Source organism: Antedon mediterranea, chromosome 1 (assembly GCF_964355755.1).
Source record: "Antedon mediterranea chromosome 1, ecAntMedi1.1, whole genome shotgun sequence".
NCBI lineage: Eukaryota > Metazoa > Echinodermata > Crinoidea > Comatulida > Antedonidae > Antedon > Antedon mediterranea.
This window is the reverse complement of record NC_092670.1, coordinates 37,251,028-37,274,378: the sequence shown is the minus strand read 5'-3', so window position 1 is coordinate 37,274,378 and position 23,351 is coordinate 37,251,028. Positions and strand designations below refer to the sequence as shown.

Below are 23,351 nucleotides of genomic sequence, written 5' to 3'. Positions count from 1 at the left end.
AAAATAGTTTGAAAAAAAAAGTGTGATGTGCCCAAATCTACCTTACCTGTCTTTCAATAGAAGACTGATGAGAACTCTGAAGGCTTTGCAATTGACTCTCAGGTCGTATTCCCTGTAATTGATTTTTAAATAAATTTGTAACTCTCGTTTTTGCATCCGGTGCCTGCCCTGCATCTGCCATATTATAAAAATTGTAATATCGTTGTTTTGCTTCCTCGCGGCACTGACTTTCAAGAGCGACCGCTACCGGCTCATTACCAGGAGGGGCGGCAGCAGCTGTACTGCCCTGTTTTACATTTCCAGTCTGTTGAATTTCTGTGACAAAAATATTTGTATATAAATTATAGTGCAAATTTTCTGGCTGTTTTACTATATTGTTTTGATTAAGCTGTTTGCTTATATTATTTTATACCTCTATTGAGATCCATCCACTGATTTTTTCAGTAATTTGTCTTGTATATAAATTATAGTGTAAACTGCTTTATTTCTATTAAGGTAAATCAAGAAAATGTATGTATTTTATTTATGCTAATTAAACATACCTTGCTGTAGAAAGTTGATAGTCATATTTAAATCATCATCCATCGGTGTTGACGGTGTACCTCCCATATTAAAGTTTGACGCATTTGGATTCTTATTCTGATTCATAGAATTCATAAGGGCACCCCCTACTTGCGTCATCTGTAAAAATAAAGCAATTGATTATTTTCTAGGGCTTGCGATATTAATTGCGTTTTAAATGCAACAAGTTAGTTTGATGTACAATATAAAGTTAAACACTTGATTTAGAGTCAAGCAATGTAAATTAATCTAAATGCCAATTTTATGTCAATGGATACCCGATGTATGTAGAAAGTTAGCTGAACCAGTATCAGTAGTAATGTCATGGCTACTTAACTGTAAAATTGTAACACTTTAGTAGAAGACAAATGGCACTAAAAGAGACTAGTTTAAATGTAAAATGTACCTGAGGGTTTAGAGAGTCGGTACTGTTCCTTCGAGGGTGCATTCTATTCATAACTCCTGCATTCATGCCACCATACATATCTGCAGACGATGGCTGCTGTGAAGACATTGGACCAGAGAACATGTTTGCCTGAATTTGACCTCCTGCCTGCTGATTCCAACGCATTTGATTCATTGCACCACCCATACCAGCGGCACCGCCCATACCAGCGGCACCGCCCATACTAGCGGCACCACCCATACCTCCAGCACCACCCATCTGACTTTGTACACGCATAGCATTTTGATTTTGTGGGACCATTGAGTTCGGGTTTCCGCGGAAGTTAGAAAAGTTCGAGTTTGTGTTCATGTATTGATTTGATGCCATACTGGCATTTGCCATTCCTGATATTCCAGGATTCACACCTGGATTTTGTCCCATAGTAGAAGGTGGAATGTTATGGTTCAAACCCGACGTCGGGGCCATGGGCACCCCGGATTGCATGCTTCCACCCGGCTGTTGCATTCCACCTTGTGTTTGGATACCTCCTGGTGTAGCCATACCACCAGGCGTTTGTATTCCACCTGGAGTCTGCATCCCACCTGGAGTCATTCCTCCTGAATTAGGCATTCCACCTGGAGTTTGCATATTAGAGTTTGGCATACTGCCAGCATTAGGCATTCCTGCAGGATTCTGCATTCCAGCTGGATTTTGCATCCCAGCATGTTGTGGATTCTGCATGCCACCCATCATATTAGGGTTTCCTTGCATGCGATTGTTCATAGAATTTCCGTAAGGCATATTGACTTGCATTGGATCCTGGAACGGGAATGAATTTGGATTAGGTCCCATATTGCCTCCATATTGGTTTGAATTCATCATCTGGTTAAATGGCGGTAATCCATATTCTCCCGTTCGGTTATTTTGCGCAAACATTTGATTGGTCATGCCTGCTTGACCTCTAACACCCATCTGTCCACCCATCTGTCCACCTGGAATCATTTGATTCATTTGATTGGCTCCGGACATTGGTCTTCCTGGCATTGCTGGACTACCAAATCCAGATTTCTGTAACACAATAAACTCACTTGTTACAAATAACATTCTTTTTGTCCATAGGTTCCCAGATCAACTTAATTGTGCCCGTCAACCAAATTGCCAATATAGCTCCTCAACAATGCTTAAAAATGTTTGACATGTTTGTGTAAAGCTCTGTCTACACTATCAAATTGTGACAAAAATGTGATGTGCCCATATATGGACATGATGATGTCATATCACTACCATATTTGGGCATATCACTACCATGGGCTCATCACACTTTTCGTCACACTAGTTTGATAGTGTAGATAGAACTTTTTCAAAAGGTCACTTGGTCGGGTTAAAATCAAGTTGATCTGGTACTTATTCAAAATTGTAGAAAAATTTGTGTTTTGTTTGTGAAATTCTTTTATGTTTTAATTTATTACTAAATTATAAATAAACCTTATGACACGTGATAGTGAGAGATTGTTTATGCGGACGAACAGTACAGTATGTTTATGTATGCAGATGTATAATGTGAAGATGTGTATACATGTAATGTGTACATGCTTCTCAGGGCATTTATTTTAGATGTGATCCATTCATAAGGTTTATCGCAAATATTGTGCGCGATGAATGATGGGAAGAGTTTGTGAGGAAACGTCACGACACGTACGTACGTGATTTGTTATTTGTACATACACGTTGTGACGTTTGCTCCCAAACCCTTCCCATCATGCATTGTGCAATGATGTTCCTTGTGAAATCAAGCTATTTGTGATAAACTTTATTGGAACGGATCACGATTGTTTATGGTCAGTTTTGTTAGTATGGTTATAAGACATCTTACGACTCCATCGACGGTTAGTTTCTGGTTAGTGATTGCCCCTACTAAACATGTGGATATACCTGAATGCTAACATTAGGAGCACTTGCCGAAGGACTGAGCATGTCTCCGAGTTTTTCCGGGAAGTTGTGAGTGTCCATTCCTTGAAACATTCCATCCGTCTACGAAAACAAAATACGCATAAATGTTTAGTTTGAAGGTTTTCATGACGAAATAAAATGTTGATATAAAATTTGCGATACACTACGTATATTAATTCTGAAAAGAAATTTTGAGTTTCTAAACATTTCTATGAATCCCTCCCGCTGTGATCTTGCTATGGTTTTTAACTTTCACACCAGTCCCATTTCACACTATTCCGCTCATATTCCCAGTTTCCATGGACTTTCTGCATTCTCACTCAAAGCATATTGATTGAAATGTCAAGAAACTCAACAGTTCGTTTAAGAACATATATACGTGGAGTACTACAAACTTCATATCAATATAAATGTTTACTAACGACAGTCAAGATATAATAATTGTGACATTTGGAAGTCAAATTTGTCAAAATGGAGTAAATTTGAAGTCAATTAAAGTTCATATGTTAACTATTATGTTCACCATTAATAACATTTGCAAGTCAGATTTTGTAAAAGAAATTTTTTAAACCACTTTCAGTGAATAAATGAAACAAAAAAAGAAGAATTAATGGATGTAGGCATGTCAACTTGGGTACTCGACCACAATTAAACTGCCAACTAAATCACACTACATATTTTGAATGTTAAAAGGAAAACTGTAGGTAGTTTTATAATTAAGATCCAAGATGTGTATTAAAATATTACTGTATTAGTAATGTAGTATAATGAACATTTGTTGTTGGCTACACTGTAGTATGGTTAACTCTCTCAATACCGGACTTGGAAAACTGGAAAAGCTCTCCCAATTTCCAGAAAACCAGACTACTCCTGTAGGCCAACCCATGGGGTGTCCGGTATTGGCAGAGTTGACTCTATACATACTTGACTTATATACACATAGGACAATAAGTGTTTATTATTTATATAAACAATTTAAATTATGGGATTGATTCTGATAATATATAGAGCTTGGCACCAATAAACATGGATTAGGAACAGGGACGGAGAAATAGCATTCAATAAAAGGAATCACAAACTATAAAATCACTACAATACGTAAATTGTTAAAGGCACTGGTTTCACATTTACTTGCAAAGGTGTGCAAAGCACTGAACTCATGATAGTAAACAACTAGGCGTACGTTGACCTTTGAGGTCATTGTTACTCAGTACACAAACAGTGTTTTGCCACAGGGAAACAAAGCTATTCTTAAGACGTCTACACAACAGGGTTTCACTTGCTACAGTACAAGTCACTAAACAGATTACAATACAACTGAACTACAGATAGTAGTCAATAATAAAGTAAAAGAAAGCTTTATATTTGATGGTGTATACCAGCAGATAAAATAGACATAAGTGCCTTAACAAAAACTATACTACACCACATTCTAAAGATGTTTAAAATTGTAAACATGCTTACCAGGCATGTTAACATGCACTTAAATAGAATTAAAATAATACAAGTTTGCACATGTATGGATATATGCAGTCTACGTTTTATATCTTTATTTTATGTTGAAATATTTAATATGGAAGCTCTATTAAGGGGACACACCATTGGAACCCATCAAAGTGCAATAAGGGTATCTCCTAAATCCCGAATGTTCCTCTCGAATATAGATGCCCGTACAAATATATCAACTTATTTTTATATTTAGTAAACCTCAGGCCAATCGAAAATCATCTATTTATGGTTGTGTTTATACCTGAGGAACTGTAAACCTCTGATAAGATTGTTGGTGGTGCAACATCTGTAACTTCTGTTGTTGTGCAAGACGCTGCTGGTGCGGTGTCATTCCTTGCATCTGCTGCTGCTGCCTCATCAGTTGCTGCTGCCGCACCCAATCCCGTTGTTGCTGCTGTTGCTGCTGTTGTTGATGCTGCTGCTGCTGCTGCTGCTGTTGTTGTTGCTGCTGTTGGGTCTTTTTGCGTAGAAGATTTTGTCGTATTTGCGGTTTACTGTTATACATGTCGCCCGCAGCAGCGCGCATTCCGTTGCCGGTGGCCGGTAATGACATTTGTTTTTGCAAGGTTGGTCTTTGTTGCATTACATTCATATTCATCATCTTTTGAAGAAAAAAAATTGTTACAAATAATAATACATTAGTATTGTTTGTTTGTTTGTTTGTTTTATCTTTATACTGGGTAACCTCTTCAGTCAAAGACTGATCTCCCAGAGGGCCCAGTTGGTGATCAGTGGCTGTGATGTACTAATACACCGGGGTAACCCCCTACTCATCTCGAAAGATGTACTAGGTTCTTTAAAGTGCACACGAGCAAGTTGTGTACACTGGACCTACGGTTTATAGTCCTTATCCGAGAAGACTCGTTCTACCACCAGAACCATGGAGTGAGTGAGCCTCGAACCCCTGCCGATGTTATGGCTACGTGATTACGGTTCCACTGTCTTAATTTTAACAAACTGTAAATATAGAGAAGTTCTTTTGAATATAATTTGATATAATTATAATATTTAAGAACTCTTATAATATTAGTAGTAACAGGTAATAAAAACTAAAAAAAACTAAAAACCAGGACCTCTGGATTTAATTGTAACTGTGTAGGCTAATTACAAAATTACAACATCCCTCTGAGATTATGACTATACATGCTACTGCAGATACCAGTGCAATAACGTTTGATTTTAGTTTGGTTCAACATAGCGGTTTAAAAAACAGAATGCAGAGGAAAATGACTATTAAATTATTTTACTGTACAAATTTATGATAGTGTGAATTGTTTGTATACACCATACAAAGTCAACTGATGATATAATTGTTTTTTTTTGTTTATAAATGGTTACTAAACTGACAAGCACCCGCTTCTTTTGATATGCTACTAATGAATATTGTAAATGTAATTGTGAATAAAATAAGCAATGTTTTAATAAGAAAACAAATTTAGTACAGATATAACGAGAGTGGTAAACAGCTCAAGATTACCGAAAAAGTATTAAAGTATTGTGTCAGCGATGAGGGCAGGAAGTATTGTATGTTGGATGGGAATGAGATGGGAAAATGGAGGCAGTGTCAAGGCTGAAAAGCAATTAGCCCAGTCCTTCACAAACAGGATGCGTGACACATCTACAACTTCTTAATGATTTCCTAAGATCTTGTTTTTGATATTACCACCATTAACAAGCCAACACGGCATTACTACACGACTCGGTTTGCGCACGCCAATTAGAAAGCCGACTCATAGGTAATCGTTTGTGAACGAAGAGCTAATTTCATCAAGATTCGACTACTGTAGGCTTCAGAATGTAACGTAAGCCGGGGCAACTGATTAACGCGTTATCTGACATGGTCATTGAGCGGCAAGTGACAATCCAGGATATGTTCCAATATGAACTCAGCACTTTAAAATATATAGGGCATTAAAATTGTACTTATCCAAAAGTACAGTAATGATACAATAACAAGACATTTCGGCAGTTCATATTTGCTGTAGTTAAGCGCTACCAGTACCATGCAGTTGATTTTTAAAAAAAAACATTGCATAAATCTTTTTTTGCCAAATTTTAAAATGTGGGAAATGAAGCAAGTATTATTATTATTTATTAAATTTATTTCTTTATTGTTAATCTTATAATGTAAACTTTGGAAATTGGTAAGAGTTTGCGTGTATTTTAGTTCTACTAACTCAATTATGATTGAACAAAACAATCAGATTCAATATCGACAGATAACGTAACAAGCAAAGAACGGCTTATCTGACACAATCTATTGATTGTCCATTACGCTGGTTTTGTAAGCAAAAATGTACGATGTATGCTAAGTAAGAACATGTGACACAACAGTATCAGCATGTCAGGTGCTTCATTCGAGAAAAAGGATTTAAGTAATTTCCTTGCTTCTCAGTCTTATTGTTCTATTATAGATACACGACTGTCTTTGTGGTTTTTATGAAATTTACAATTTGTAGAAAAGAAGATTCTTTTGAAGTCTTCAAACAGCAGGTGGATTATTATCTTTTTTGAAATTTGAACATTCAAATAAACAGGGCATGATCTAAATTAATTTAAATAATGAGATTGCAACAATTGAAGAACAAACAGTTCTCTAACTGTAAATATATCGACTATTATTATACTGTGAGTCAACTCTCCCAATACCGGACACCCTTGGGCTGGACAAATTTGTCTGGTTTTCTGGAAAGTCTGGTAAATTCAGAATGTGTTTTTAATGGTAAAAAAGAATTTTGGACCTTTTGGACCTAAAGAAAGTCTGGTTTAGGAAGAGTTTGTGGTTTACAGAGTCTGGTATTTGGGGGAGTTGATTGCATCTATTATTTTTAAGGTGTAAATTGTGGTAATTAAATATTAACTAGTTATTTGCATACAGTAGAAACAGGCCCTTATTTGAAAGTGTAAAGCTCTGTCTACACTATCAAACTAGTGCGACAAAAAAGTGTGATGTGTCCAAATATGGTAGTAATATTCCAAAATATGGTAGTGACCACATCACATTTGTTTGTCACATAAAGTTTGATAGTGTGGACAGAGCTTAAAAGTAAAGTAACATACTTGTGATGGTTGAGAAGTTGGAAATCTTGATTGCATCATGTGAACATTAGTTTGCGGAGACAACATACTCCCCATTTGCTGTTGACCCTGCTGATGACCTTGCTGCGATTGCTGCACACCGCCGTAACCCATATTATTGCTGTGCACGCCATTGTTCGGTGTCTGCGTCACCTGTGGTCCCGTTTGATCGGCAGGATTGAAGATTGAGCTAAGCAAGTCACCCTCATTTGGTTGCGAGTTGACTATGTTATCTAGACGTAGGGCAGGAGACATCTCTTCGTTGAATGGCATGTCGGAACCCATTATCCTCTCAAGCTGTTGCATAAAGACATCATCATCCGGCAATGTGTTACTACTACCAGAGTTATTCTGCGACATTCCCATGTTCTGAAGAAAAAAAAAGAAAAAATCATTATTGGATTAAGACTCAGGGCTAAAGATTCACCTGCTTACCATTCATCTATCACATGATCTTTTAATTAGAAAAATAATAGCGTTTGGTCAACAGGTTTGACAACAGTGCATTAGTGTACGACATGTACTTGTTATTAAACCATTTTCATTGAAATGTATCTAACAATGTGCAGTCAACTATCGCACACTTGCAAGCCTAAATTGTTTTGTTGTATTAGAATGGCAGACTATATTCGTAATCACATCTCACTGTTCTTATCTACTACATACAGTAGAACAACAATTAAGTTATCTTAATTAATATCAATTAAATCATTTGGTCAAATTTTTATAATAGTCAATTATCGGAAACTGGAAAAAAAACAAGAGAAAAACTGCTGTACAAATCCTTGACCAGTAAACAACGTGTAAACATATTCTCTTTTGAGTTCTATTGTACCCATGTATGTAGTAATGAATATGGATCATGTGATAACTGTTAAGGAATAGATGACACTGACTAATATTTCTCAACTGAATATCTACGGCAGGTAGACATTTATCTTATTAATGGCACGTACTGCAGCAAGTAGCCAACAGCGAAACAAATTTATGTTTCTATAGCAAACAAAAATGATTAAAATTTAAATTAAGCCTATAGTATACAGTATCACATAAATAATGTTACCAGACAATTCCTAAGCCTAATAAAATAAATAGTCTTATGCTCTGTCCACACATTTAAACTATTTTGACAAAAAGTGTGATGTGCCCAAAATACGGTAGTGCCCATTATTGGTAGTGATATGACATCATCATGTCCATATATGGGCACATCACTTTTTTTTTCACACTCTATGATGCCACATTCAAATCTCTTTTCGCTAAAAAATATGTAGTACCATATATGACATAAATGTACCGCAAAAGCCATTTACAGTTGAATCTGCTCATCATCTCATGGGCAACCATAGTTACAGAATTAATGGGAGAGTAAGGTAATATTATCTTTATTGAGACAAATGGACGATATTCAGAAGATGGTCAAATCAAACGATTAGCAATTACGTCCAATAATAAAATGGTCGCCTAAAAATCAGTATAGAAAATTAAAGAGAATGTTTACGTTTAAATTATGGTTTTATCAGGTAGATTTGTTTTATTTAATCTGGGGGACATCATATCTTTAAAGATTTATTGTCAAAAACATGAAAAATGAAGATTAATAAAATTAAACTTTAAAATAAGTCATTTTGCTGTTTTATTAAAGTTATTAAAAAAAAATTATTTTACTTAAAAAAGACAAAAGAAACCGTTAATTTTAACCAAAAGTTTGAAAGTCAATTAAAAAATGGCTTATTCAACAATTTTTTAAGAATTATTTTTTTCAGTGGGCCAATGTATCTTTAATATCAAAGCATTTATGATTGTCATTGTTTTAGTTTTTGAAATAGCATACACACTTGGTTAAGCCGAACAATTGGCAAGTCTAGTTTGTTAATTACCTGAAGAAATATGAAATCATTTAAGTTTTTATGTTAGACTACACAGATCTACACCACAGTTTAATCTATTAACAAGTTATATTGTGTAAGTGCTTAAACTTTATCTTTCTGGCTTGAGAAATTTATATTTATCATTTTCTTTAACTGGTACCACTATTTTGTCTTATATCAAATTAGTATGCTTGGTAGCCATAATGAGTATTCTTCTACTATTTATACTATAGTACAAAAAGTAACTAGGTTACCAAAGCCATGTTAAAAATGGAAATTACAAATTTACCATCTGATAAATATATAGAAATAAAAACCCTGCCTGACATTTATATACACTACAGAGTTAGGTTTGCAGTAGAATTGTATGACTATTACAGTATATGATCTACTAATGATGATCTCTTAAATTACAAAGCATTTTGATACAATTTGTACTGTATTTTAATACTTCTTGACATTGTGATTGCAATTTAAATATTTTGATTTACCATCATTAATTAAAGATATATTGTTCAAGAACATTTTTTTTTTTCAAATTTGTTTTTAATATGCCATTTTAATAATGTCACAATAATTTGATGAAATACTTCCCCGAAAATTTTTTTTATTTACAACAAAAAGTACTTTGTCTATTAGACAATGGTTTTGGGTTAAAATTAAACATTTTTTTTCTTTTTTTTATAAGTGAAATAATTATTTTTGGGGGTTTTTTTTTAAACAGAAGATAATAACTTTATTAACACTGCAAAATGGCCTTTTTAAAGACTAATATTATTCTTCATTTTCATGATTTTTTTGGAACAATACATCTATAAGTTAGTATCAATAGATAAAACATAACAATATATTATAAATATTTGATTTTAATAATTTTAATTTTACTACAGTAAAAATTCATAAAGAATTTCAATACATATTTGTCGAATTCATCCAATTTATCAATAAGGTTGACTTCTATCTACACCATACATAACTTTTTATAACCGCTGTTTTCTTTTCATAATAACCTTTTATTGTTATACAACAATGGTTAATAAAACTTGATTAAGATCGAATAGTACGATTGAATTGTTCAATTTTCAACTTACTTATTTTATTTTAAAAATATTCTTATGTTTATTATATAATTTTTGATCTGGTAAAAAACTGATCAATCGATATGTTACTAAACCATTCTGTTTTCCCCTGAAGAATAAAAAAAAAAAACTCCTACAAACTTGCACCTCACATACAATCAAATCAGCCCTAGTGGAATTGACTGAAAAATAGGTTTGTACATTATTTAATTTAAGCTTAAGTCAAATTCCACTCAGATTTAGCATAGAATAATTTACCTAAAGTCTGATGTTACCGTCGAGTAACTTTATTTTACTAGAAATCTGTGCATTCTCAATCTTGTAGAGGTGGGTGCAAACATGAAACTGTAGTTGTGGAGCTCACATTACTTGAAAATGTACAAATCTAGGGCACTAAAGATGGCGGTCAATTGCTGAGTTGTCATTTGACAGGTTGCAGCCAAGGGTGACTTAAGTTAGGTGTTAAAGGGGATATATTGCCATTAGTCTGGGAAAAGCAATGTGGTTCTTAGGAATGTTGTAGTATGAAATATAATGTCATAGTTTACATGTAGATGTCTGTCAACACTTAAGGATTATATCACCACACCACTTCAAAGTACTCAGTACTTTATCAGCAGACTATAGTAAACAAGGATTAATTCACATTGACACACTTAAGGGCAGGATTAATATACACCATCCTATTGTACATTTAGTTTAGAGATGTTGTAAAATAATCATTGTTTTACATCTTCCTGATTAGTAGTAGGGACCTACAGTAATTCAATGGTTTTATATAAAATCTAAATAAATTCCTATCATTTGATTGGACGATTGTGGGTCACATGGCGTGCAATAGTACTCACTATTAAATGATTGTTTAATAGAACTTTTTAAACATTTGTATAATATTGCATACCAAATCATTTGTGTCCAGCAATTTTTAGAGGCAATAGAAAATAATAGTTCTTTATTTAACCTTTGGTGGTAAAAGATGATTGATGACTTTGGTCTTTATGCATTAGAAACACTACCCTTACTTATTTTAAACAGTCTTCAAATACTGGTTGAATTTACAACATTTCAAGCTCCCTTAACATGTCTTTAATTTGCAGAGTATACACAAGTCAACAAATTTACTGTTATCTGTGTGACGTTTGCTTTTTGTAAATTGCAGACTTCGGTTTGAAGAAGTTATGGTTCTCTGGTATATTCCGCATTAAAACATTTTTGTAAACACAGTCATTAGTTTTTAGGTATTTGCCTGTTATTTTCATAATAGTCCCCATGAAAAAAAAAACAAACTTTTTTTTAATATGTCATTTTAATGTCACATAATTATTTTTAAGGCAAGAAGTAGACAAATTGTTTCAGTCGGATTGGTTAAATATAACCATTTATTTTGCCTTTTAATAAGTGGCATTATTGTTGTTGTTGTTGTTTGTTTGTTTTCTATTGAAGTAAATTACTTTATTAAAACTGAAAAAGGGCCGAATCAAAAGTCTTATTTTATTAATCTTTAATGTTCATGGACAATATATCTATAAATAAATTATTGTGTTTAATAAAAGAAAGGATAACAAAGCAAATATAATTCAACCTATGACCATTGCTTTCAAAGCAGGCAATAAATGTACGCATTGCCTAAAGACATAAAATAAATAAATAAAATAAATAAAATAAAGATTATGTTATTTTCAAGTCTGTAAAAGTGTAAAGCCGCAGAGAATTTAAATAGAAATGGTTAGTCGTCAACTCCAATAAAACATATCATCTGATTAGTTCCCTTAAACGCATTAAACTATACAAAGTAGATATACGGAAATTATGCATGTAAACTGCAACAAGATTTGTTGCCACATAATTGTCGTGGCAAATCAAAAAATAGGCTCCAATATAATTAAGCTTGAGTTAATGAAAGAATAGGAATAAAAATAGGCCTAAAGGATTTTAGAGATTTTTAAGAACCAGGGTTGGCATTTAACTAGCTTTGTGCTTAAGTCTAGATAGTTAATAAGTGCTTAAGTAAAAAAACTTGAGGCTTTATCTATCAAAACATACGGAATGAACTTTGTCATCGAAGATTTAATTTTATTTATATTCTATTGATTATTTTGCAAAACTTAATTTTAGCCAAAAACTTCAAACAAAGTTAAAATCTGAACCCTAAAAAGTAACATTTTTTTTCTGACTATTTTGTATCATAATAGAATATTACATTTCTATTTCTAAAAGGTTGGTTCCTTAACATTAGTTTCTGTTAGTAATTTCTGTTAAGATCTGTCTACACTCAAACTAGTTTGACAAAAAAAGTGTGATGTGCCCAAATATGGTAGTGATATACCCAAATATGGCAGTGATATGACATCATAGTGACCATGAGCACATCACATTTTTTGTGTAGTGTAGAGAGAGTTTAGTTGTCAAATAATAATTTTAATTCTATCACATTCGTGATCTGTATCTCCAATCAATAGGTTTAATGTTAATAAATTATGATGATTTTTGTCTATTACAAACGTCCATTCATGGTTATGTACTCAATACTTGTGCCAACATGACATTCCTTGGGGGATAGATGTGTTATCATGCAGGTTTATCTGAGGTTTTATACCTGGCTATGTGTATCAGTATTTTTGTCAAGTAGTGCATCAATGCATGATTACCAATTGTTGATGCTACTATCGTATCTGATCTGAAATATAATCTTCTATTCTATAAAATGTAATAAAACTATATTATTTCTTCTTTAAATAGCTGTATAAACTATATTTTTAATGTTTAAAAAAATAGATTAAATTGTAATATTTTCTGAATAGATTTGTCTCTTTATAATAATATTTTAATGTCTTTTCTTGCACAGACTAGTAAACATAGCAATGTTATTTCCATGAATAATTTCAACACGGATAAGTATGATGAGTTATTCTTTTCTTAGAATGGTAATAAAAAGACAATTTCAAGAACTTTGTACACATTAAATCTTTCGTGGTACTAAAACCTACCTACAGTAATTGAATATTCTTAAACAAAACAAAAATGTAAAATAATAATAGTACCACATCTAAATAGTTAACATTATTTGTTTCGTAATTTGATATTTATTTACCTAAAACATTAATTAATTGCTTGTCAGAGAACTGGTTTTTAGTTAAATTTAACTGTTTATTTTATATTTTTATTAAGTTAAACCATGTTTTTTTATTTTTTTTTTAATATTGAAATGAATTACAAAACTACAAAATTGTTTGTTTTATTTTTATCTTAATTTTTTTACGTTTGGGAACAATACATCTTTAAATTATTATTAATTATAACCTAATTAGTAATAAATATCAAATAAAAATACATTTTAAATTTAAAATTAATTAAAACATATTTAATCATATTTAATATTTTATTATCCTTTGTTGATGCTTTTGGATAATAAGCATAATCATTGATCATTTTAAGATGTTTGTCTCTGCATGTGTCTGTCATTCACGCATCCAACACTACCATCTGTGCTACTATTTACATATTTGTATCAATATTACAGTATCACATACAAGCAGAGTAGTAAATTCCTATAACTAGAATATGTACAGTACATCATGTGATGTTAGTGAAGTGACCAGAAGAGTAACACAATATTGAAAAAAAAAGACATGGAGAGTCATTGAAGATGCAAATAATTATTTTATAAATGTAGTTTTATTGAGCGATAATAAGATGACAAAGTAGATTAGAAATAATGTACTATGAACACAACATCATTGAGTGAATGACAAGTCATTTCTTTGATTTTAATAATTCAAACATTGCTAGTAGTAGGGCAGCGGTGACAAGTCAGAATTTTTAAATATGAAGGTTCTTTAAAGAAAAAAAAAATCAGTAACCTATGGAACACGTCAAATTTACTACAGAAATTCAGCGGAATACGGATTACGAAAATGGAGATAAAACTACGATAAACACAACTACGGAAAATTACAATTTTGTCTAAAATTATGGAAAATTCCCAGAAAACACAATAATTATGGAAAAATTATCAACCCACAGTCACACTACAAAAAGTCCTACTTCCAGGGTTTTCTCTAATCGTACTACTGTAGCTTCATTATCATGAGCTAGCCTAGTGACTATCTTCTGATCTCTATTTTGAAAGGGGACAGCAAAAAGGGGCTTCATTCCACCCTTGAAGCTTTCCTGGCTACAGGCTAGGGTGACAATAAAGTAATGGTGCTTTAATACAGTACTACCATTTAGCATTTTTTCAGCCGCCATATTAAATCAACTACACTGTAATTCTGTCCAATAAATTAAAAGGCTTTTAAAATATATAATAATGTGAAAATGGTAAACTGCTTTATGGTATTTAGTTATGCACCAAACAACTGATGAATACTTCTACTTATGTAGACTTAGTGAGACATACTTTAAAAATTTTTTAAAGAAAATACATTACTTTTCTTTTTAATAAAAAGATTTTGAACATTGAAAACTGGTAAATAAAAAGGTCTGTCATTGTACTGTATGGCACACACCTATTACAGCTGTGTATTTTTGGTAGAGCACCAATAAACCAGTATTTCACAGCCTCCCCAGGGAGCCTACCAAGCAGGCTTTTGGAATGTACTGCAAACTCCTATGATTGGTTACCTTGAAAATCTCAGGAGGCAACATCCAAGTTCTCATAAATTACCAGCTTGAAAACTGGCATAAAATGTAAGGATATGCAGGAAAGATGGATGATACATTTGAAATCTTTAGCAGTAATGATTAGTTAATAGTATTTCACCAGACTTTTAAACTGCAGTTGAACTTTTAAAATATAATTTCGCATTTCAAGAAATGGGTTAAATAACAAAAGTCGTTCGAAAGTTAAAACAAAAGTATTCAATAGATCTTTCCATATATAAAAAGGGTTTTACTATGCTAAAATAGTAATACCAATAATACATTTAGTTGGAAAATTCTATATATCATAATAGCTTCAGGGAAAAATTTCATTTGGAAATTTTGTTTAGCAATCAAACTGATTTTTTGGTAAAGAAACATAGTTTTGTATTGTATTTTTTGCTACACAATTGTAGAAATGTGTAGCAAAAAGGTTGTTTTGTATAGCTTTTTGCTATGCTACACTGGCGAAATTATTCCCTGAGCTTTAGCAAAAAACATTTAATTTAAATATAAAGACTGCCAAACTATTATATGGGCTAGGTGGAAAACTGTCAAAAAGGCTGTCGAACTATACAGCTAGGTGGAAGACTGTCAAACTATAGGGCTTGGTGGATTGAAGACTGTCGAACTATAGGGCTTGGTGGATTGAAGACTGTCGAACTATAGGGCTTGGTGAGTGGAAGACTGTCGAACTATAGGGCTTGGTGGATTGAAAACTGTCAAACTATAGGGCTTGGTGGATTGAAGACTGTCAAACTATAGGGCTTGGTGGATTGAAGACTGTCGAACTATAGGGCTTGGTGAGTGGAAGACTGTCGAACTATAGGGCTTGGTGGATTGAAGACTGTCAAACTATAGGGCTTGGTGGATTGAAGACTGTCGAACTATAGGGCTTGGTGAGTGGAAGACTGTCGAACTATAGGGCTTGGTGGATTGAAGACTGTCAAACTATAGGGCTTGGTGAGTGGAAGACTGTCAAACTATAGGGCTTGGTGGATTGAAGACTGTTGAACTATAGGGCTTGATGGATTGAAGACTGTCAAACTATAGGGCTTGGTGGATTGAAGACTGTCGAACTATAGGGCTTGGTGAGTGGAAGACTGTCAAACTATAGGGCTTGGTGGGGGTGTCACGAAAGCTCAGACCACGAAAGCTCAGACCCCCTAAGACCTAAGATCACGAAAGCTAAGACCCAACACCTAAGATTACAAATATTTATCTTTCGCACCTGCCTTGTATTTTAACTCCCAACATTTATTCTGAATACCACACCTTAGAATTGGCACTTTCATGAAAAAGAATCACATAAAAATTAACAAATACATTTTTAAATTGATGATTTTACAGACGTTTTTCTCGCACACAAAATGATTAGCCTACAGTACTACAGTAGGCCTACCCCATGTTCAATGTTTTTGTTTCTATGGAACGTCAAAAGAGCAAAAATTATATAGAGGGCTGAAAACTCTGTGGAGTCCATCTACAGTGTGGATGGAACAATGTAAAATTAAAATTGTAATGATAATAGTATAATCATGCAAGTACGAAGAAATAAATACTGGCAAATAAATTTTAATTTAAAAATCATGATAAGTTTTTTTGTTTCGTTTTCTTTCTGTTTTTATGCTTGTACTATTATTGTTGCTCTTTTGGCGCTCCATGGAAACAAAAACATTGAGCATGGTGGGAGCTCGAGGAGTTACATTACAGTATACAAAGAAACACATATGTAAAATCATCAATTTAAAGGATTTATTTATTTGTTATTATGTGTTTCTCCTTCTGAAAGTACTTATAAGTCCTAATTTTAAAGTGTGGTGTTCAGGATAAAGTTAGTCAACAAATTTGGAGTCAAAATACAAGAAAGGCAGGTGCGTAAGAAAAACATCCTCTGAACCAACACAATGGAGTAAATATATAGCAACAAACAACCCGTCAAGTTTGTTTGTTGTAAAGAAAAAATATACATTTACTCAACGGGCGAAAATAATGTGAGTTTATCTATGTTTTGCGGTAGTATTAAATTATATTTATGGTAATAAATGAAACCTACTGTGTTTAAAATTATGTATGGATTAACAAGTATTGTTTTTAATCTGTAGTATATCTTAGTATTTGTAATCTTAGGTGTTGGGTCTTAGCTTTCGTGATCTTAGGTCTTAGGGGGTCTGAGCTTTCGTGGTCTGAGCTTTCGTGACACCCGGCTTGGTGGATTGAAGACTGTCAAACTATACAGGTAGGTGGAAGACTGTCAACTAATAGGACTAGGGGAGAGACAAAATACATATATATTGTCTTGTGATGCATTTTTTAATTTACAAATAAACGATGCAACAAATTCTAAACTTCATTGAGAATAACACAGGAAGGAACAGGAGGTTAAAAACCTGTACGTTCTAATAAGAAACGCAGTAATTAGGTTAGTGTGACAACAACCCACCCTTCAAAGTAACTTTCATTTTTGATACATTAATCCTCTTGACCCTCCCAAATTGAATCAGGGCAAACAGTTACAATGTAACCATTAAAATGGTACCTACTACTCTAGGTGAGCAAAGCTCTGTCTACACTATCAAACTAGTTGGAAAAATATCACTACCATATTTTGGCACATCACACTTGTTTGATAGTGTAGACAGAGCTTTAGGTTTGTGGTACACCAATGTGTTTCCAAAAAGGAAATAAAGATAATTAATATACAATTGTTTCTGAGGTAATGTTATGTAACGTCATACTTGTCAGTTAAATGTTCTAGTCCTTTTAATATTGCTACCTTTTTATATTCCTTTTGTACACATTGTTATATTTACCATTTTGAAGTGAATATCTTCGTAAAAATAAAAAGGCTAGGCCGACTGCTTTAATTCTCATTGCAGTGTTAACAACAAATATGCTTTATTTTCTAAATTATGACACATACTGTATGTGTGCTTATGCACAGACCAGACACCGCAAAGATTCCTACGGTATGCTTAAAATAGGATAGGAACTGAGTGAATAAAATAAAGATATAGCGTACAGTAGTAGCAGTGATGAACAAGGTGATAACTAATGACTGGATATGCCATTAATAATGCATTATGGTAAGACATGTTGACATTTAAAACTGTAAAATAACAACATCTTAGGAAGGTAGGTAGAAAGTTTAAGATTATGGGAAGAAGAAGCAAATTGAAAATGAAGAAAAAGAAAATAGAAAAACTTGAGATGAAAGAGTCATGAAGAAAAACAAAGAAAAAGAAAGAAAAGAAGAAAAAAAAAGAAAATGAGAAGGAACGAGAAAATGAGAAGGAAAGAAGAAAAAATGAAAAGAAAAGAAGAAAAAATGAAAAGAAAAGAAGAAAAAATGAAAAGAAAAGAAGAAAAAATGAGAAGGAAAGAAGAAAAAATGAGAAGGAAAGAAGAAAAAATGAAAAGAAAAGAAGAAAAAATGAAAAGAAAAGAAGAAAAAATGAGAAGAAAAGAAGAGAAAATGAAAGGAAAGAAGAAAAAATGAAAGGAAAGAAGAAAAAATGAAAGGAAAGAAGAAAAAATTAGCTAAGGAAAAGGGGAAAATGTAAAAAAATAAAAAGGAAAATGAGAAGAAAAGAGGATAAAAGAATTCAAAGGAAATTCACTAAGGAACGGATAATTACTGTAGAGGTTAAAATTAAAATTAGTTAGATTGGAAAAAATGAGACAACCACTGACAAAATTCTGATAGATAACATCATAATTCCCATAGATAGGTTGAAAAAATGTACTCTGAAACTAGAAAACTGCAGAGAAACTAATTTTAGCAAGTTGACTATCCTATCATATTTCCCCCCACCTGCTGTACTAAGAACTATGCTTCAATGCCAAACCACAACAACACTTTCACTAGCACATATACTTGGGTATTACAGAATGGATTGTGTCAATAGATGGGTCTTCTGTGATGAAAAAAAAAAAAAACACAAAAAAACTCAAGTTGAATATCGGCATTTAAATCATGTATGTATGGCTATTCAGCAGCAAAAACTAACCATGTCAAATAACCCTTCCAAAAATAATAGTTTTGAATTTATTGAGATTAATTAACTGGTATTTGTGGTTCAGTAATTTAACTCACTTCATAGTGTACTACAAAAGTACAAGACATAACTCACATATTCTATAAACAATGATGTACTTTGTGTACAGTTAAGAATATAAGTTAAATAGTATCTAAAGGTTGAAGTTGTAAGTTAAATAGTTGGCAGAGGGTGGAGTAATAACAAATAGTATGTACAGGTAATGGTGGAGGTTTGAACTATAACTTCTACAGTTGGCAGAGGGTGGAGTTGTAAGTTAAATAGTTGGCAGAGGGTGGAGTAATAACAAATAGTATGTACAGGTAATGGTGGAGGTTTGAACTATAACTTCTACAGTTGGCAGAGGGTGGAGTTGTAAGTTAAATAGTTCCTAGAGGTTGGGGCATTGTCCTATGCTCACACTAAGTTAAAGACACAATCCCTAGAGTCCTATATATTAATAACAAGGGCCATTGTACTACTGGTGATTGTGTGCCTATACACATTGAAGACTTGCCATTGCACTGGTGTTGTGCCCATATATGGACATGATGATGTTGTATCACTACCATATTGGGGTATATCACTACCATATTTGGGTATATCACTACCATATTTGGGTATATCACTATCATATTTGGGCACATCACACGTTTTTTTTGTCAAACTAGCTTTATGGTACTGAAACCGAACTAATGTGCTTAAACTTTCAAATTAAAAACAATCATTTACAAATGAAATCAGCTCTGAAATTTTCAAAATTTGTAGGACATTTTCTTAAATAAAAATGTTCTATTTTGAAAATAAAATGCTTGAATATTTATATAATAATATGCAATAAAATATACACATTGCTCTACCTATACCATAGTATATAATGTAATTATGTCACAAGAAATAGTATTATTACATCCTCTACACTGCTGGCGGCACATATTTAATCACAATATTAAAACAATATATAAACATGTACAGTACAAAATGGAAAATAATACATAGCCACTTACTCAAGAGGTAATAATCCAACATTTAGATCCTTGTACAACAATTATAAATCCAACAATGTATAAAAACCTATAGGTTTATTGACACCATAATGCTATAGGAGAACAATAACTGTTTATTGTTCATAATGCAATGATGCAGTGAGTGTGTTGCTAGCTGCTCAATAGACTATCCTTGTACAGTAGGTTTAACTAACGACGACGACTACTACAACAACACAAAGCAAGGAATTGACTCATTTTATTCATTGTAGTAGGCAGCAGCATCAACCACAAAACATGCAAAACAAGCTATATCACACACATTAACTGATAAATGTCTGGGGCAATTTATTTTTCAAGGCAGTTAATATTCGCAGTGTGGAATAAAGAGATCAACTAGTTTTAATATCATGGCTTTGAAAATAGAAAAAAAAACGCAGTCTGACATTTGGATTTTGTATGTTGTTTTAAAGGTTTAAATGTCATGATAATTCTAACCTTGGGGTTTAGTATATTTTGATGAAAATTTACTAATTTTAAATCTATTAAAAACAAAAACTGAATATTATAGTATCGCTCTTGGTTATAATCCACCTAATTTGAATCAATTGTAATCCTGTGATTTAAAGAATTATATAAACATTATATGTTTTATTAACATTTCTATGTTTATTATTAATTAATTACAAAAAATATAATTAAAATTAATATTTATTTATCAAGCTAATCATAATGAGGTTTCTAAATATTTTTAATGTGTTGCTAGAAACACGCAAACTTGATGTGTATTAACTTGCACATAATTATGTCTCAGAAGCACGCATCACGTGTACATATACTGTATACGTGTGTAGAATCAACATAATTTAATATGAATCGGCCAAAGATGTTTGGTCAGTGTATAACATTTTATTTGCTAAATATATATACAGTATGATATAAATAATAATAAAAGTAATTCTGTTTATCAGAAAAAAATATTACAACTAAGAATATTGAACGATTATTATTTTCATTCAAATTTTTTTACAATTTATTTATATACAGTACTTAATATTTTTTTAACATTTTTATGAATTTTTTGTACTGTATATGTTTCCACAAATGTTACAAAAGAAATGAGTAATGTAACTGATGATAGACAATAGTCCTTTGAAAACCAAATATATAAAAAAAAAAAATATATATATATATATATATATGAAGGGCTAGTGTTGACTGAAAGCTCTGCTAACTTTTCTGGCTGTTTTACTTATCGTTTTGATTTAGCTTTTCGCTTTTTTTTTTGTATCTCCATTGAGATCCAGCCACTGATACCCACACCATTGTCATGTTTTCAGTAATTTGCCTTTGGATTTATAAATAAAGAAAAAAAAAACCAATAAATTTATTAAATACGTTTGAATTACATACAGCACACATTTATCTAACTGGGTGATCGCTAATATAGACTCCAATAGCATTCTGAAATCAAACTTTTTCTTTTTCTTTGTACTATTATATAAATATATTACATCACGTTAGAGGACAAACCTGCCTGCAAACAATACAATATACAAAGGCTTTTGTTTGCAATTGTTAATAATAAGCATAATAATGATAATAATTGGAATTTTTAACGCTACAGGCTATGAACTGAATGGACATATGTTACAAAGTAGGCAAAACTATAAAAGGATACACTTAATTGTGTGGAGTCTGTTGGGAGTATAGGCACAGGTTTTCAATCAGCGTAGATCTATTTATGTTTATTTTGTATTCACTGTAGGTTCTTAGCTTTTGAACTATTGTCATAGGTTCTCAAGAAGTGATTGTAAAGAATGATGAAAATAAGTATCATAGTAACTGACATAGGTATAAATCATACCAACTTGAAGACGTAATTGTGTCATGTTTGGGCTGATGCACAATGACACAAATGTACCTTAAAGCTCAGGTACAGGCATGAATTTTAAATTTAATATTTGGTTAATTGTACATAAATCAAATATTTGTAACAGAAATCGAGACGAAAAAACATGAATTTCACTTAATATGGTCAAATACAAAATTTGGCAAAATTCTTCCATAAAAACCAGGGAGACTTTTTTTCAGTAGTTAGGTAGTTAACCTAATGTAATAACATATCTGGTGACTCCCTAGACGGTGAAAAAAGATGGTGGATATGCGGTGGATAATTTTTGCTATAGCATGAAAATAAAAATCTGAAGTTGAATAAAAATATCAGAAATGTAATATTCAAGTTATATTACCTATATTTAGTCATCTGATAACATTTTTTACCACACCGTTTATTTTTCATAGCTTTTTAAAATGCCTCTCTATTTACAAAATGTGTGTACAAACGAATAGAGATTTTACTGTGTAATTTGAACTATCCCCCCACTGATAAGAAAGTGCTTATTTTCAACAAACTCGTGTAACACAAATAAAATCCCAAAAATTATGAAACATAGGGGAAACTATAGATCGATAATTATTGGAATGTATGATCAATAGAAATTTTTTGCTCGCACCTGGCCTTTACATGAATATATTATTTTTACTGGGAAACTATTCTTTTTACCATGTAATTAGTGTGTTCTAGATGACCTTTCAGCACGGTTCCGGCGCCGAAAAATCAAATTGAACGTCAATGTTTAGGTTTTACACAGCTACGCGCATATCGATTGGCGTGGAGCGTTGTGAAAATGAAACATTATTGACGTTTGATTTGATTTGGCAGAACTGGTGAAAGACTCTTACAACTTTAGAATGAAGATACACGATTTACTCTTACAACAGAAACTTATATATGAAAGGTTCATTTACAGTAATTTTTTTTCCATTTCTACTGTATAATTGTGAAAATGTTAAATGATTCGTAGATTAGCACTATTACAAGCTATCAGTTTCACAAACTGCGATATCCATTTCAAAATGAAAGAGTTGCTGACAGGAGCGAGAACCTTCCTACGTCCAGGATGTTGAACTTGCCAATTTGGCTCTGCGTTACGACTTTGTTGGCAATAGATAGCCTCACTTTTAAAATATCACACACCAATATAAAAATGGGCATTACTGCAGTAATTAGGGCAAAATAAATAAATAAATAAATAAAAACAAAAGTATCACATTCACACACATAAATATGGGGAGTCATTAGAGCCAAAATATATCGAACCCAATATATCACATTCACACTCATAAATATGGGAAGTCACTAGAGCCAAAATATATCACACACATAAATATGGGGAGTCATTAGAGCCAAA

At 32.5% G+C, this 23,351-nt stretch overlaps 1 protein-coding gene across 2 annotated transcripts in view; it reads right to left on the bottom strand.

The window, feature by feature from the left end:
- The window catches only part of LOC140054859 (uncharacterized), a 102,493-nt gene that overhangs the window by 4,935 nt on the left and 74,207 nt on the right, over positions 1-23,351 (bottom strand). Inside the window, exons 14-19 of one of the 2 annotated variants that reach the window (XM_072099998.1) lie at positions 7,466-7,852; positions 4,647-5,006; positions 2,879-2,977; positions 968-2,014; positions 543-681; positions 47-315 (exon numbers count right to left, since the gene is read on the bottom strand). In XM_072099998.1, the coding sequence (XP_071956099.1) occupies positions 47-315; positions 543-681; positions 968-2,014; positions 2,879-2,977; positions 4,647-5,006; positions 7,466-7,852 (2,301 nt within the window). The remainder of the gene's footprint in view (positions 1-46; positions 316-542; positions 682-967; positions 2,015-2,878; positions 2,978-4,646; positions 5,007-7,465; positions 7,853-23,351) is intronic. The other variant, XM_072100073.1, reaches the window with a different exon arrangement.